Source organism: Syngnathoides biaculeatus, chromosome 8 (genome assembly GCF_019802595.1).
Source record: "Syngnathoides biaculeatus isolate LvHL_M chromosome 8, ASM1980259v1, whole genome shotgun sequence".
NCBI classification, from domain to species: Eukaryota; Metazoa; Chordata; class Actinopteri; order Syngnathiformes; family Syngnathidae; genus Syngnathoides; species Syngnathoides biaculeatus.
Genome location: NC_084647.1, coordinates 8766531 through 8784226, shown reverse-complemented (window position 1 = coordinate 8784226; position 17696 = coordinate 8766531). Strand labels below are relative to the sequence as shown.

Here is a 17696-nt window from a genome sequence, read left to right as displayed (position 1 = left end):
TAATTCGACATTAACTTGAGATGTTATCACTATGGAAATCTACAATAAAAATCATCGAAAAACTTTGTGTGTGTTTTTTTTTTACCTCCGTTATTTTGACACATTCTTTGCTTCGGTATGTGATAAAAAATTATTTTGGTAGCTTAATACAGGTTGGCGCTCCAAAAAGTTGACAGGTATGATATTTACTGTGCAACTGTTTCACCCTCTATTGAATAAATAGAATTATTCAACAGACAAAATGCTGTCTTGATTTTCATGTAATTTTTTTCGAGGGGAAGACACCCCATATGTCGTGTTTTGTACGGATGTGTAAAATATCAAAATTTTCCATCAGAACTTACAGTGGACATTTAAAGCATGTGTTACAATCAGCTCTAATGGCCAAATAATTAACAACACACAAGTCCACGCAGACTCAAATTGACATTGCTAACCCCTAACCCGTCCATCCGGGATTTATTTACATTTTTTCACAATGGAAGCGAAACATTTTAAGACTTCGCAGTGATACAGACCCCGATGTGTCTGCCAGTCTAAATGAAGGGCTTATTCTCCCCCCCACCACCACCACCACCACCCGTGGACCCCCCCCACCCGGTCCGTGGGACGCGTTAAAACGTCGAGAAAAGTGACGTCACGACGAGTTGAAGCCCGCCCCGTTTGTCTGTGAAGAAGACGGTCGGCCATTTTAAGTGCGCCAGTCGTCATTTTACATCGCTTCAGTAGGACGGCAAGAGAACGTCTGGACTCACTTTCATCAAATTTCTCTTACAACTGTAGTGGAGCATTGCCTACTGCCTATGAACTGAAATTCAACTTAATTCCAAAACTCAGTAGATCCTTGTGAAGTGACGCATAAGCCAGTAGCTTTCCAGCGTCGAGAGTTTGAATTTTTGGGCACCTCCATGTGAGCTAAGGGTTAGACAGAGGAAATGGCTGTGGAAAGCATGACTGTCCATCCAAACTCCCCAACTTCCAACCACGAACACAACAGTCTCCTGACTGACGAAAGGTCGAGTAATTCTACAATCATATTTCAATGAAACTATTTATTTGTCCTATGCTTCTTTTTTTTTTAACACAAAAAGCCCGGGGATACCTTTTTCTCTTTCTCTTTTTTTTTTTTTTTGTCAAAGAGGGATTAAACTCGCCTTTTTTTTTCTGGAAAACGGGTAAAGAGGTAACGACGGACTTGTGCGTTGACACGACGGCGCCAACTGGGAGGCCAAAATAATGTCGGCGATCACGTTTGTCCCTTTTATTTAATTACGTTATCCCACCTCGACGTCGAAGCGGCTCGACGCGGACTGATAATGACGAGCAGGCCGAAGCTCCTCAAGCCACTTTTTTTTTTTTTTTTTTTTTTTTTTAATGGCGTTGCCGGCCGTCGACCACCTGGACGATTGCAAAATGTTTTAAGCCCCGCAAACTTGAACGAATTCGTTCCACTGAAGCGGTTCGCATTCATTTTAGGCGTCGAAAAGAACACTTGAAGGGTTAAAAGGTGTGTCAGTTTCGGCTGCTGTCTTAGCCGCGTTAGCTTCGTAACGGCTAACCGTTAAAAGTATTCCCCCCCCCCCGTTCTTTTTGGTTTTTTTTGTACTTTGTCGCTTGTCGTTCCCCGCGTCACATAAGGAACACCGTCAACGTCGCCCACGTAGATTTTAAGGTCTTTTAAACACTTTTTGTTTTCTTTTTAAACACGACACAAACGTGTTCGTGTCAATATTGGAACGAGCCAACAATCACAAACTTAACTTCAATGGCCAAAGCGGTTCGCTTGGTTACGTTTAACCCGCCGAACGTCCGCAAACTTTTTAAGGATTTGATTCTTTCTGCGTCTTCATCTTAACATGAACGCCCCCCCCCCTCGACCCCTTCCCCGAGTTTGTGCTGTTTGTCTAACATGTCCAAATACTGTATGTATTGTATGTAAAATGTATGCAAAGCATCCCAGAAGTCAAAACACAAAAATCAATTTGTAATTTATTCACCCAGTTCCCAGTTGGCAAATAGCTTGAATGTGTTGGTAAATCCAATTCCCAGCCCCCCCCCCCCCCACAAATCCCCTCCCGCCTCCAAAAGTGACCCCCAAGTGTTAGAGTGAGGACTTTTTCATGGTTGTGCGTGCCAAATATGAAGAAGGCCTGTCACAGTAAGTATCCCCCCCCCCCCCCCCCCCGCCCCCCTTTTCATCATGGCCCCTTTCTAATGCCGCTTTATCCAATGTGCATGGTGCGTTGTGCGTTGAGAGGAGAAGACGCTTCTGTCCTGTTGAAGCGTAAACGCTCCCGTCAGGGTGTGTTGCGCTTTGGTCACAAAACGGAGAGACGGGGTGTAAACTTGATGCCGCGCAAAGCTTTGTGTGCCGTTGTCGGTTTGGCATGGTGGACTCCTGGTTAGGGTTGCGTTTGCACTTCAGCGAGTGTGTGATGTGAGTAGGCCGGAGAGGTCGTCGGCGCGCGTGTCCGCGTCGAGTCACGGCGACCTTTCTTCAGAATCGAGTCAAAATCCCTCAGCTGTAAGATTTAAAAAAAAAAGAAATTGTTGCCAGTCAAGCTGTTTCTGCCAAGTCCTTATTAAGAAATGTGCGATAGGCCAAATATGTAGTAAACGTGAAACTGTATAATTCACGTGGATGGCGTCAGCTTCACTAGTGGCTTGCTGACAGTCACGTTCAACTTTACACTTTGTGTATTAATACCACTTAAACACGTGAAGTGTTCCAGCGCTGTTGCTGCCCTTGTTGCTCATTTTGATAGGGTTTCATTCCGGCAGTAAATGTTCCTTTTGTGTCCAGTCAAGCAGACAATTTGACATTTAAGTTCCTGCGAGTGCAATAGAAGACATCAAGCGGAGGAGGTCTTGTTGGTAATAAATGCTTCATTGTTAAGGAGTCCCTAATATGCCCCCCTCCCACCTTGTACCCCAAGCATCAGCCTGTGGTACATGAAGATGATATGATCCATTGCTAATTGTATGGTCCGGCATTGTTTGTTTTTCCCTTTGAAAGCAACATCAGCGCTGAGGGTCAAATGTTTCTTATATTTAATAGCTATGTAATAATTCCTAACGCAACAGCAAAATGTCATCACGTGAGCTCTCAACACAACAAGCAACGTTTATTTTTGTAAGCTTTATCGCAACTGATAAGAAAAGGGTTCCCCTGCTCCTGAATGAGTGATTTAGTCTTCCCTGTGAATATTCTCATTTATTTCCAGTCGATTTCATTTTCAGGGTATTTGAATGGTTGACAAACTGGACAGTTGTGGTCGTCTTCGACGATATTTCAGCTCTCATCCGAGCGGGCTTCGTCCGTTCGTTCAGCCAAATTGTCATTGGGCCAAACTAAACTTTGTTGTATTGGTGTACAGAGTTACTGAATGCTTTTTATGCTTATTTCTCCGTATTTTTGGAGCCAAGCCGCGTGTTGACATCAGAGATATCTTGCGGTTTTTAAAAAAATAAATCACATTAGTGGAAGCTCCATCAGGTGTTCTGCTTGGTGATGAACAGATCATTGAAGGGACCCCCCCCCCCCCCCTTTAGTGAAATTGGATCACTTCCTGCATCACACCTGAAAATCTCTCACGGGGCATTAATGTGCCATGGCGTACTGGTTCGGAATCACTTTTATATCCGGTGGGTCCGTGTGCATGATATTTGTTATCAAAACTGTGTGACTGACAAGACCAGGAGGAGTTAAGTTAAATGGGCTTTTCTACCTTGGAGCAACTCACTACCTTGCTTCGGGACAGAAGGGCCGGGGGTTGAACCCACAACCTTTGCGTTGGGAGATTACTACTGTACCAGCGGAACCACGCCCGAATCGGTCCCTAAAATTGATCGGCCTCCGTGCTGTGTGCGTACAGGCCAGAGGATGGCGAGCTGGAGGAGGGCGAGCTGGAGGACGACGGAGGCGAGTTGGAGACGGCAGGAGACGCGTCCGTCGATGGAGGAGGCGCAGCGGGGGAAGGGACGGGCGGCGGCGCGGCAGGGGACGAGCGTCCCCCTCGGCCGAGCCGGGAGCGCCACGCCAGCAGCAACTCGGACGAGGAGCGCTCGCACCGCCGCAAGCGCAAGAGGAAGAAAGAGAGGGAACGTGAGCGCGAGAAGAGGCGCGCCAAGAAGAAGCGCAAGTCCAAGCACAAAGTAAGAAGAGCAAAGCGCAACTTCCGAGTGCTGCGGGCGGGGCATTTTTGGGATCCGAGCAGATTTTTCAAACATGACAGACCACGCTAACTCACCTGCCACATATTTGACATGACAAAAATCTCAGGGCACACCCCGCCAAAGAAAAACATCACAAAGTTTGCAGCCAAATAATGCATCATGATCTCGTCACACATAAAACGATTCAAAGCTCTTCCACTAGGTGGCAGAAGGTACAATTAGTGGTAAAAGTTTTGGCTTTGACTGAACAAGCCCAAATTTGAAAAGTCACACACTTTAGAACAAAGTCAATTTGTCAGTCAATTGGGATTTCCTGAGCCTCTGCTGTGTCAAAGGCAACGCGGCATCCCAGGACTGGCACAAAAAGTAAAATACAACCAAGAAGAAAAAGTAGTATTGAGTAGAAGCTGGCCTCACTGTCCCTACAACTGCAATAGGCGAGAGATAATTGTTCAGGGTCATGTTTAGAAAGAGTTGAAGATTTGATTTTGCCCCACTTGGATGACAAATGGAAGAAGGTCCTCAAATTGGGCACATCGGCGACGTGTGTCCCACGCTTTAACCGTAACGGTTTGTCCTGCAGCGTCACGCCTCCTCCGATGACGACTTTTCGGACTTCAGCGACGATTCCGACTACTCTCCCGGCGAGAAGAGGAAGTACAGAGAGTACAGCCCCCAGTACCCGCCCCCCGTAAGTCAACGATAAACGCAAACCGCGCCGTCGGTTTCGTCACGTGACCGCCCGCTCGCTCGTTCCCTCCCGCAGTCTCACGGCGGTTACAGCGGCCCGAAGAAGGGCGGCTACGTGAAGATGGACAAGCAGGGCTACGGCGGCTACGACGACTACGAGGAGGACAACTACGAGGGCGAGGAGGAGCAGGACGTGCCTCCCGACGAGTACGACGACTTCACCAAGGAGCTCCACATGTACCGCAAGGCCAAGGAGGGGGGGCGCGGAGGACGAGGTGGGTGCCGCGGGGATCCAGTTGAAGGTGTTCAATTCGTCAAGTAAAAACTCGTGTAAACGCGCCAGCTTATTTCCCAGCAGACCAAATTGCTGTCAAATTCATATGTTGAAACTACTTCTGTTGCTTAGGTGATCAAATTAAAATGTTTGAATTAGCTAACAGGCGGCACGGCAGTTCTGAGGTGCCGGGTTCAATCCCGGCCCCCGCCTGTGTGGACTTTGCATCTTCTCCCCGTGCCTGCGTGGCTTTTCTCCAGGTGGGCACTCCGGTTTTCTCCCACATCCCCAAAACATGAAACGTTAATTGGATACTTTAAAATTGCCCGTAGTGCGGCTGTTTTTTTTATCTCAACGTGCCCTGTGATTGGCCGGCGACCAGTTCAGGGTTTCCCCCGCCTCCTGCCCGTTGACGCAGGGATAGGCTCCAGCACTCCTGCGACCCTCGTGAGGATAAGCAGCTAAGAAAATGGATGGATGCTATTTCTCCTAAATAGTGACGGAAATGTTTGCGATCGTGATGTGCTTTGTTCGTGATTGTTTTAGGTCGCTAATTAAACACGCAGCAGGTCAGAGTGACCCAGGACCGTTTCTGGCAAATACAACAGAGAAGAGTTCAAAGGATTTTTTTTTTTTTGGTGCATTTTAACATATCAAAGATTGGAGTACCATTTACGTGACTGAAGTATCTGGACGGAGTGCAGCTCCAAATGTTGATCCAGCTCCAAATGTTGAGCGCCTGACAAAATGCTGTTTCCAACGGAACAAAACATCTTTCTTTAATATTCTAACGTAGCATCGAGGGCATGTTACCGACCTCCGGTAGAAATGAGCTCTCAACTTTGATTGTGCTGGCAAGTTGGAAAGTTTATACTCGGTATAAACGGCCTCTCCAGTGTGTCCTGGGTCGTTCGTCCCCGTGGTCTCCCCCCGGTGGGACAAGCCTGGATCATCTCACCGGGGAGGCGTCCGGGAATCTGCTGCCGACCAAGGCTGAAGATTTACTTTTATGTCGAGGAGCCCAAGTCCCGTTCTGGCGGCATTCTTATGATTGATGTTAAAGTGGATCTTGTCGTGTTCCTCCAGGGGGGCGCGGCCGCATGAGGAACATGAGGGGCCGGGGCGGAATGAGGGGCGGACGACGAGGGGGACGGGGCGGCGGTCGAGGAAGGGGAGGACGAGGCGGAAAGATGGGAGACGACGACGGAGATGCTTACGGGGAAGACGTGGAGGTGAGTGCTTGAGACGCAGCTTTCCTTGATCGTGGATGAAAGGAAGGCCTTCACGTTTGTTTTTGCCTCCCCAGTATGAAGACGACTACGACAACATGGGGGAAGATGACTACGATGACTATCAGTACAAGAAGTCCAAAGACAGAGGAAGAGGTAAGCCCGTCGGTGTTATTATCCTTTTTTTTTTTTTAATTTCCTGCCCCGAACACGTCTGGTTCGGGTTCCAGGCCGAGGCGGGCGGGGGAGAGGGCGGGGCAAAGGAGGACGCGGGATGATCAGAGGCAAAATGAGAAGCCGAGGACGAGGCCGAGGGGACTCGGGCCACGACGACGACAACAACAACGGCGACATGGACAACGGGGTATGCTCGCCGTTTGCTTGCTTGCCTGCTGGACCTAATGATGACGTCCACGTACCACAGCTTTGTTTCCGCGCTTTTGTTGTCACTCCTACCGCGGTGCTCCAAATACAAAACATCATTGTCTGGCACTGTCGACACATTGCAGTTTATTTGACCGGAACGTTCCGCAGAGCGCACGTTCTGCATCCGATAAGTCTTTCCAGACAAAAATGTCACATAAAGAATATATCCTGAAATAACAAAGAGCTCATCTGAATTGACTTACAACCCTCCTTAGTCCAATTAAAAGCTTTTATCTGTCGTATGAATGGCAACAGCAAGTTAAGTAAAGACGAAAGTTTCAAAGAGTTGGTGGGAGGGGCCTTTATTGCTGCGTGTAGTTTTACTTGTGTGCGTGTTTGCATTGGACATGTTTCAGGATGGCGGAGGGGATGTTGGACCAGGAACTGGCAAGAGGAACCACAATGAGAAGTACCAAGATAAGAAAGGAAAAGCCATCTGCAAATATTACATCGAAGGCAGATGCACTTGGGTGAGCCAAGAAGTGTCGCTCTCGCTCTTTTTGCTTTTTGCTTTTTGCTTTTGTCATCAAACGGCTGCGTTCACATTGAGTAAGAGCATTTATACTTTGCGTTTTGGCCACTAGGGGGACCACTGCAACTTCAGCCACGACATTGAGTTGCCCAAGAAGAAGGAGCTCTGCAAGTTTTACATCACCGGCTACTGCGCTCGAGCCGACCACTGCCCTTATATGCACGATATCCTTTCGCCTCGCCGCTGCTAAAAACGTCGCCACGCGACTGTAAAAATTGTCCGTTGCCGCCTTAATGCCGACGTCACGCGAATTCCCCTGCAAGCTGTTCCACACCACGGGCAACTGCGTCAACGGCGATGAGTGCATGTTTTCCCACGACAACCTCAACGACGACACCCAGGAGCTTCTTAACAAGGTCTGTTCCCGCGTGCGCGTTACAAATAACTTGATTTGACCCCCCCCCCCCCCGCTATTCTGCAATATGAAAATCGTTAAGTAATTGAAACCTCCTCTTAAGAAGGATTTTGCCGGTGTGCCACCGAAGAGCCCCAAAGGGCCTCAACTAACCTCAACATAGTTCCTTGGTGGTAAAGGAGTACTTTCCTCTCATGGACCACTCAATTTACTCATTGCAACGTAAATGCCACAAATCAATGCATTTATGTATTCCACAAGAGTAAATGGGGAAGTTTTTCCAGAGTAAAGGAGGAGATTTTCCCCCCAAAATATGAATATATGACCTTGGAGCTGCCCAACTGCGCCTATGCAGTGGTTCTCTGGAAGGACCAAACATGGATGTTGGCAAAGTCCTTTATTTTCACTCTTGACTGAAGACAAATGAAATGTGGAAAAAAAATAGATGGAGAGGTAATCACAGGATCAGATACACAAGTCTTCAAATAATTAACGAGAAGCCTCTCGAGCAAAAGTATTGGAAGAGATCCAGGGACACCGTGGTTGACGATAAAGTTCCCAAATGTTGTGGCCTCACTGCTCTTAACACCTGGAGAGGGGAGATGAATCACAAGAAGAATAATGATGATTTCAATTTTTTGGTTCAGATGCTGGCTGAGGACGCAGAGGCCGGGGCAGAGGACGAGAAGGAGGTGGAGGAGCTGAAAAAGCAGGGGATCAACCCTCTGCCCAAACCCCCGCCCGGAGTGGGCCTCCTCCCCACTCCTCCGCGCCCGGTGCCCGTCGAAGCCAACGTCGGGGCAGGGGATTTCGGAGGCCCCGCGGCCGGCGACTTTGGCGGGGTCCCGCCCCCCGGCCAGCCGCCCGTCGCCGCCAAGGCTTCCCCCAGCGGGCCCGGGGCGGTCCCCTCGCCGAATTCCTGCGGCGGGGGTCCTCCCGTACAAAATCCAGACGGAGCTCCCTACGCCCAAGGGGCAGCCGCGAATCCCGGCGGGGGCCCCCTGCCCGCTGGTGTTGGAGGGGGAGGCGGCAAGAAGATCCCCTCCTTGTTTGAGATCAAAGTGCAGCCCACCGGACAGCTGGCCCATAAACTGGCGGTTAAGTGAGTCCGCGTCAATTTACTCGATTTGAAAGGAGCTGATGCGCGCGTACGTGGGCCGGCCGAGAAAGGACAAAAAAAAAAAAAGTCAGTGTGGAAAGTGAGCAGCTTCACATCATATTTCGTGTCTTGCTGAATTTGGTGGAGTCTTCTCATGCTCATCCTGCCCCGTCGAGGCCAGACTGATGCGTAGAAAAGGTTTTTGTGACCCAGCTAACAATCTTTTGGCAGCGCTTCATCACTCCTCTGCCAAATTTCACACCATAACTAGTTGACGTGAGTTTATCGACGATTGACTAAATTCATGAACGTGCAATAAATATATGGCGAGCGCTCTTCCGGTTGTTGCAAATGCGATCCAACAGAACTCAAGGAAACTTTGCTGGCCTCGGGCTGATTTCATTCACCACTTAAAAGTGGCTCTGCGGCTTAGCCCGGCCTCGCACTCAAGTCATGGGGAGAGAAATTTGCCGTGGGTGCGGTAATGATGCGACTTAGACAAATTGTGACGACAAAGTTTGTCCAAATTCAGAATTGCTCACTCGAGGTCGCAGTTGCAGGAATAGGAAGATAACGAAAGACTTGCCTGATTCATTTCACGCCGTGTGGGTAGGCAGCCACCTCATGCGCACAAATTATTTATATGCAAGCGACAAAGTGTCCGTTTTCCATGAAATGTTTTACGTTGAGCTTTGCTTTCCATTTGCTAACTGCTTCCCCGTCCCTCAGAAGTCAGGGCCCCAGCAACAGTCAGGCAGCAACCGCAACACCCGGCGGGCCCGGGTCGTCCCCGACGGGCTTCGCCTCCGAGAACGCGGGCACGTTTGCGTCTGGCGATTGCCCGCCACACCAGCCTCAGGGCGGAGGAAGCTACTTCAACACCTTCTTCAATCAAGATGGAACCAAGATGGAAGGGCTGGTGGAAGAGGGTGAGAATAATTCCAAAGAATTTCAATGGTTTCACATGTGTATATTTCTTTTTTCCCCCCCACAAAAATTCCATTGCCAATTTGAATCTGTCTCCCTCAAAGTACATTCATACAGATTGTTTTTGGATTTTTCCACTGTACGGCCCAGGCCGGGTTCTCGCGAGGTTCCCCTTTTGAGGTCTCCTCATGTTGACGTTTTCCCCGTAGGTGACAACTACCAAGGAGGTGGCGGCCAGGAAGACGCGACCAACGGAGCCGGTCAGGGGGGATTATCCGTTTCGGACCTGCTCCCTCCAGCGCAGCGCGTCCTTTTCATGAGGATCCAACAGAAGCAACAGGAGGAGGAGGAGCGAGCCCGCCGCTTGGACGGCGGCGCGGAGAAGAGGAGCAGAGAAGCTGAAGGTAAACGTCTGACCATCGTTTTCACACTGCTCGGCTTCCAAAGGATGTCGTACAATTGTGATCAGACAATACGTCTTTCGACCGGTTTGTCTGGACAATTTTTAAAAAAATTAAATGTAGCAATTTTGCTTGTACTGAACATCTGAATGGTCTTGTTTATTGGTCACCTTTATAGAATCTGATCAGTAACGGTTAAGAGACTTAAAAAAAAAAAAAAAAATTTCTTAAGGCGGCTTGTTTTTTTTTTTTTTTTTTATGGGATAAATGTCTACAATGCTCAAAAGTCATATTTTCAAAATGTTGTTGATTTCATTTTTTTGGTTTTCACAGTAAAGGCAATTATTTTTGGCAGACAATGTAGTAATGATGCAAAAAAAAAAAAAAATACATTTGTTTGATGTCAAATAAATAAGCGAATCTCAGAAGGGAACAAAAATAAAGAAAACTGTATTTTGCCAAACTGAAGGAGGGGAAAATTTTTTGTTATTGAAAAATCTGTGACATGATCGTAAGCTCGGCGAAGCCTTCAGCCTCCCACTTTCCTGGTTGTTTCCAGGTGACTCCGGCAACTGGTACTCCAGCGAGGACGAGGACGATGGCGGCAGCGTGACGTCCATCCTGAAGACGCTGCGCCAACAGACGCAGGCTCCTCCCAAGTCCGAGGCGCCCAGCGACCCCCGTCTCCAGAAGGCCGCGAACCCTCCGGCTCGGCCGGCGGACCCGCGTCTGGCCCGCGACCCGCGCCTGGCCCGCGCCGTCGAAGCCGACCTGGCGCCGCCCGCGTCTTCGTCGGGTCCGCCGGCAGACCCGCGGTTAGCCCGGCTGGCCGCCGCGTCGGCCGGCCTCCAGCTCGCCGCCCCCAAAGCGGAGCCCCCTCTGATCTATAAACCCCCGCCCCTGACGGCGCCGGCGGCGGAGGAAGAGGAGACGGAGCGAGTCCTGCGAGACAAACCGGTGCCGATCCCCCTGGACCCCCTGATGGGCATGGCCCTGAGGGACCCCCGCTCCCAGCTGCAGCAGTTCAGCCACATCAAGAAGGACGTCGTCCTCCACATGCCCGCTTTCGCCAAAACCATAACCTGGTCTCCCGAGGACCTTCTCCCGTTGCCCCTCCCCAAACAGGACCTGCTCCCTCTCCCGCCAGGTATTCCTCTGGTCCCGTCCCTCGACCCACGTCTGTCCCGCGCGGCCCAGCCACACTCGCAGTCTCCTCCCGCGGCGGCGGCCCCCTCCTCGGACCCCCCGGCTTCCTCGTCGTCCTCCTCGCTCCCGGACTTTGAGCTGCTGTCTCGCATCCTGAAGACGGTGAGCTCCAGCCCTTCCCAATCGTCGTCCCCTCCCGTGGCGCCCGCTCCCGCCCCCCCTTCGGTCCCGCTGAGTCAGCCTCACTCCCTCCCACCCGCCCCCTCGGAAAAACCCGTCGACCCGCGGACGGCGCGCAAGGGCCCCACGGACCCCCGCCTCCAGCAGAAGTCGGCGCTCAAGCCGCCGTCCGAACCTCCGCCGCCCCCGGCCGAGTCCTCTTCCTCGGCGGCGTCCACGTCTGGCTCCCCGCCATCCACCATTGCCCCCTACGATCCGAGGCTTCTCTCCTCGGGCGGGGCCGGACGCGGCGCGGCGCCCGGCGCGCCAGGGGGCGCAAATGTACTGAGCGGCATCAGTCTCTATGACCCCCGGACTAACAAACCAGGAAGCCCCGGTACCGCCGGCGGCCCAAACAACTCCCCCAACTCGGAATCCCGACTCGGCGAGCCCTCGGCGAGCAAACCCAAATCCAAGGAGCCCTTGTTTGTCCGTAAATCTGCGCTGGACCAACCGGAGCCGGAGAAGAGCGGGGAGCAAGGCACGGACCGCTACAACAGCTACAACAGACCGCGACCCAAACCCGCGCCCTCGCCAAACTCTGCCGCTCAGGGGGGGCCTCCCGCCGTTCCGGGAGCGCCGGCGGAACAGGCGCCGGCCGGAGTCCACAACCTGCCCGTGTCCACCCTCTTCGGAGTGGTAAAGCAGGCCGCCAAGTCCGGCGGGACCGGCAGTCCTTTCGGCGGGAACAGTCCGGCCCAGGTGGAGCAGCCCGCCGCCGAGCAGGACAACGGGTCGCTCAAGGACGTTTTCAAGGGCTTCGATCCCACCGCCTCGCCGTTCTGCCAGTGACGGCAGACTTTTTGGGACGTGGGAGAGTTCAATCCTCATTTTAAGCCGAGGACGTCTTCTCCGACATTTTTACCATTCACTCGTTACCTCCGATGCGTTGCATACCGATTGGAAGATTCATTTTCACCATTTGTGTTATGATTAGCGCAGCAGCACCACTGCCCGTTTATTTATTTTTCTACTTCCATGCACTGTCCCGCCAGGGAGGGTCCACTTTTGAATGTCTGTCAACCTTAGCGGTTTTCATTCTTCTTGTTACAACTGCAGCACTGCTGAGAAAGAGAAATCCATCATTTCCGGCCGGCGTGTCCGCCTTTTGCGTCTGTTGGCGTTCTCGATGGCGGCGTGACAATCAATCACAAACTTTTTACCGCTGCTCGTCATTTGATGAATTTCTCTCTGTAGACAGGAACTTTGAGACCATCTCCATCAGACAGGACCCGTTTTTTGTAAAAAAAAAAAAAAAAATTTCTTTTAATTTATTTTTATACCTAAAATTTACTTCTATATAATCACCATTTGTTGTTTGATCACAATGTATTTTTTTTTTTAGGAGTTTGTCATTCAATGCACATTTTTTTCCCCCTTTCGGGCTTTGTAAATCTGCTTTTGTTTTTTTTTTCCTTGATTTTGTATCCATTTGAGCCGCATCTTGTCGATTATTATGGAGGAGTGGACTTTTCCAAGTGTACACTATCGGTGAGTGTTTGAATAAAGACACCAACCAGATCCAAAGCAGCTCCCCGGTTCTCCGTTTCGTTCATGGGCCAACTGTACAGTCCCCTCCAAAAGTATTTGAAGGATGAGGACCTCTTCCTTTTGTTTCATACTGAACACATTTGATGATTAATATGAGATTAAAAAAATGGAGACGCTTGAATCAACCCACTTCTCAAGAGAGCAAAATGATTATTGGCAGACATCAAATGAACCTAAAGTACATAAAATGTAATATTTGGTGGCGTGACTGCATCAAGCTGGCGACGCACTGGCTTCTTTTCCAGGCAGCCTTTTTAAGTTTTTGTTTCTCCCGTCAGTCTCCGCTCCAGGAGGTAAAATGCATGTTCTGTTGGGTTGAAGTCGAGTGATTTGACTTGGGCCGTCTTCAGACCTTCCACTTTGACCCCCTGATGAAATCCTTTGTTGTGTCGCTGGTGTTTGTTGCGGCACGATGCAGCTTCTCCCGATGGGTTGCGATGCATTTTGGGGAAAATGTTTTGCAAATCATTCTTCTTCTAGACTAGCGTGTGTTTTCAGGAAGTAGCCGTGGAAGGCCGCGCCACGACAAGACCACCACCACCACCACCACCGCCGCCACGCTTCACAGGTGAGGTTGTGAGTGTTGGGTCATCATCAGATTCGGCTGATTCTTTCTCTGTGCTTTGGCCTTTTCACCGCGTTGCTTTGTGGCTCAATCCATGTCAGCCTTGTGATTCTTTTTGCTGCTGAGCGGTTTGCATGTGGTGTTGTGGCCTGTCCGCTTTTGTCAAAGTCTTGTGATGCCTTCACCTGCGGAGGTTGGCAGTGATGTCGATGACTGATGTTTTTGGGCGTTTCTTCACAGCTGTCGCAATGTTTCTGCTGTTGTTACCATTGTCTCTTGTTTTGTACACAAATATTGCTTTTTTTTTTTTTTCAAGTTTGTGCAAAAGTTCTAATCGGCTTTTCCTCTTCTCAGATTCACAAGGGTTGGCTATTTTTCCACGGACAGCGCTCGTCTTCGTGTTTGCATAACAGCAAATGCAGTTCTCACAGGTGAAAGCCGAAGCCCAAAACAAGTGCGAGCTAATGTTTAAGCAATCACTCTAAAAGGGCGTCAGTCACTTGTTTCAATGGGGTTTGCTCACTTGAAAAGTGGGTGGGTGCTCTGTGTATAAAATACAAAATAAAAGCGCTCCCCCTGAAAAAAAACAAAAGTAATTGACCTTGCCGTTGCAATACTCTTGAAGGAAACCAACCATTTCTCATTTCTTGTGCTTGCAGCTCGTCCCGTTTTGAATGCCGAGTCATTTTCGACAGGCGTCTTTTTGGGGGTCTGCGTTCCTGGCCAACTTCCTGTTCTCACTGCAAACCCGTCGCTTTCGCTTCCTGTTTGCCGGCCCGGCTCCAGCGGGACCGGCGAGTGCGCCTCGGAGATTTCCTCTTTGCCGCTCGGCGACCCCTCCTCGAAAAAAAACAGTACGTGTACCGACTGGCCGCAACGCCGGGGAACTAAATTTAGAATCGGCGAGCTCAACGGACTTTGGACGAGACGGACCCTCAACTGGCATTTAAGAGTCCTCGATTGACCTGCTGTTATGTTTATGAATTTCACTTCTTTCCGGTTTGTCCTGTCGTTTTCACGCAAGTTAAGTGACGCGCAGCCTTCCACCCCTCTGCCACTTCATTAGGTACACTCTCCGTGTGTATTAAACATGCTGCTTTTACAAAGGTAATGATCACTGCTATACTTTGGTGACTTTATTCATGCAAAATACACACACTCTTATTCAAAAGCATTTTTGGAACGATATTTATATATATGTTTTTTTTTTTTTTAAAAAAGCACTGTTTGAGTCCAATTTATGTTGACTGAAAAGGGAGTTTAAAACCAAAAAAAGTTTGGAGTGACCACAAGAGTGGAAAGGTAATATAAATATGAGAGTCAAGATGAAAGAATACAAATAAGATTTGTCCAAAAGAATGGCGCATTTTTTTTTTCTTCATAGTTTGATGTGGCACTCCAGTGTCGGCGTGCAGTTACTCGTCTTTGACGGCTAATCTTCTTAGCCGCCGTTACCTGCCTGGGGTCTGCGCGTATACGGTCGAGGGTATATTTTTAGTACGCGTGATCCTCTTAAACCTTTGACCGGGATTTGGAGATCGGCCGACGGCAAAGGATGCTCGTCCCGCTCGCTGTCACTTGATGGTGTATAAATAGCGGCCATTTAAAGTGCATTCCGGCGTGCGGTCGTGTGAATTTGAAAAAGTTCATTTCTTAAATGTGCAGATCGGCACCACATTTGATTTTCCCCTCATCTGGCAGCTGTTCGGTGTTACTTTCTCAATACATTAAATATGTCTGGCGATAACTTCTGGAAAGACTCGTGACAACATTGGTGACGTAGCGTTTCGGCCTCTTTTTCGCCGCTTGGATTTTCCTGACTTTGTGGGCGTGGCTAAAACCTGGGCTGGATGGGTATATCCTAATTTCTGGTTTGTCATGCGCACCTTTGTTTCATTCACACCCCCAAGATTGACCTCAGAATTCTGGGAACCCCTTGTGCTGATACATTTTGGAAGATGGGCCTAATTCTCTCAAGAAAACATGGACTAGATGAATATAATTTTCTTTTAATTGGATTCAGAGTTAACTGTCAATTATTTCAAACAAAACAATACTCAGCCTTAAAGAAATTAATTCAGTTGTCAGTTGTATTCGATCTCACAAATTCTGCCAAGGTCTGTAAACTTATGAGTACAACTGTACTTATATGCAGTCATACTTAACGCCCTGTCATACTGGAATGAAAGTGAGGTTACACCTTTTTTCACAACCTCTTGGTGGCGTTTGCTTATGAGAATGAAAGGGTACACCTTTTTCATAGATATTTTTCCATTTTCCTCTATACCTATGTATAATGCACACACTTGACTTTTGACTTTTTTTGGGAGGATGGGGAGAGAAACTAAGGTACTTTTGAGCCTGAGTTCCCTCCCCCACTGTGTGAGTCCAAAGTGACGTGATTTCCTTTGGCTACTCAGTTGCGGGTTAGCGTTTTTTAGCTAGCTAACAACGGCTGTCGCCGCAAATGTCTGCCTCAATCTGCAGAACAGACAACGTGACTTTGTGGGCAGCTCGATACTAGCGGACGGGCCTGGCCCGTCCTGTGCTCTCCGGCTACCTGGTCGTCCTCGTACCGTCAAGCGACGTGTCGGGCTGTGACAGTTCCACCTCAACGACGAGGGCAAACTGACTTTTATGATTTGATACCACAATGATTGCACAATCTCCACACTGAGCGTCCTAATGTGATTTTACGACGTAAATGCGACCCCCCCCCCCTTCAGTATGTTCGATTCCTATTGGTACACCGGGGGTGGGGTGGGGGGGGCGTGGAGAGTTGTGAGATGGCCTTTATTCAAGTTTTGAAAGGTGATTTGATATATAGAGTGATTTTTTTTTTCTTCTTTTTTTTTTAAATTCCAATTTGGCAGGCTTGTTAACGTCATTCATCTCTGCGGTGTATCAAATTTAACATTCCATTTTTTGGTCCTGTTTTAATAAAACGTGCACACTTTGCCTCTCACTTCGAAATACGCGCTTACGGGCTTTTAAAAAAAAAAGTTTTTCTGCTTTGGACGTATTGCAGTCGGCGCTGTGTCGTTCGTGTCCTGCTATAAACGAGTTGCCTGGGGGGGAAGGTTGGCGCCTGCTGCCCCTTTTTCACCAGCCCCCCCCTTTGACCCCCTTCCCATCTCGCACAAGCGTGACTGCAACTTCCGCGCGAGTCGGAAGAACTTGTTTACCGCCTTCACGCTTCTGCTCCGTGCAATCTCGCCGCCCCCTTTGCGAGCAATAAACTCGAAAACACAACTGTCGGCTGTTTGAGTCCAAGAACAACATCTCGGCTTCCTGTTGTGAAGCACCAGCTTGAAACCACCGCGGCCCGGAATGTTCCCGACAAACGCTGACGCGGGTTCCGAGCCCCTCCTCCTCCTCCTCCTCTTCCAAGCAACATTCTTCTTTTCATGACACGCGCGCACACACACTTCCAATTCCGGAGACGCGTGTGATGTTTGTTTGTCGTCCGATGACAAAGATTCCCAATTCACATTCACGTTAGCAGACTTTGGACTTTTGGGTCCTGATCCCCTTTAAGAAGTCAGCCAATCGGTCGCCTCCTCCTCCCCCTCCGTCTATTTTGGAATGAGGTCCGTGACCCTCTCCACTATCCCGGAGTCTCGAGGACGGTGGGAATGAAGCATGATGGGCGGGATCCTGAAGGATGGTGGGAGGGAGGGAGCAGGAATTCTTTTCACATCCTCTCTTTGATTTATGATATCACAATTTTATGTAACCCTCCAGAAGCACGGAAGCGGGTGGCACTTATTCACCTGTACGTTTGGTGCACAACCTTTAAAGCAGGCCGCAACGGGCAAATAAGATGGGGTGAAGGCAGGGGAAAAAATGTGGGAAAAAAAAAAAGGCTTTGCTACGCAGCGCGGAAGGGGCCGCAAGCCAGAAATTGTGCGGGTCGACTCCAGCACCTCATTCTGTGTCTGCATTTTGCGCACGGGACGGGCAAAGTGTCCAACTTGGTCCCAGATCGCTGCCGTACTAAAGTATTGTCGACTTGCGATGTGGCGTCAGAGCCCGAATGCTCCCTGTAATCATTTCATACATCGCACCACTCAGGGAAAAGCAGCAAGTCGAAGTCAAATCCCTCG

The 17696-nt window shown here is 49.6% G+C and overlaps 1 protein-coding gene across 3 annotated transcripts; it reads left to right on the top strand.

Moving 5' to 3' along the window:
* The first annotated feature begins 641 nt into the window (after nucleotides 1-641).
* On the top strand, nucleotides 642-13004 carry zc3h4 (zinc finger CCCH-type containing 4). 3 transcript variants are annotated; one of them, XM_061827105.1, is made up of 14 exons: nucleotides 642-1015; nucleotides 3876-4155; nucleotides 4760-4867; nucleotides 4943-5141; nucleotides 6227-6372; nucleotides 6447-6525; nucleotides 6600-6733; nucleotides 7152-7265; nucleotides 7380-7491; nucleotides 7574-7683; nucleotides 8330-8784; nucleotides 9514-9710; nucleotides 9918-10112; nucleotides 10669-13004. In XM_061827105.1, exons 1-14 carry the CDS (start codon nucleotides 936-938, stop codon nucleotides 12264-12266), a joined length of 3807 nt encoding a protein of 1268 aa, XP_061683089.1. In that variant the 5' UTR covers nucleotides 642-935; the 3' UTR covers nucleotides 12267-13004. The 3 variants fall into 3 exon arrangements, with proteins under 3 accessions (XP_061683089.1, XP_061683088.1, XP_061683090.1); XM_061827104.1 differs by having other exon boundaries at nucleotides 9511-9710; XM_061827106.1 differs by lacking the exon at nucleotides 642-1015 and adding an exon at nucleotides 1083-2158 and having other exon boundaries at nucleotides 9511-9710.
* The last annotated feature ends 4692 nt before the right edge of the window (nucleotides 13005-17696 follow it).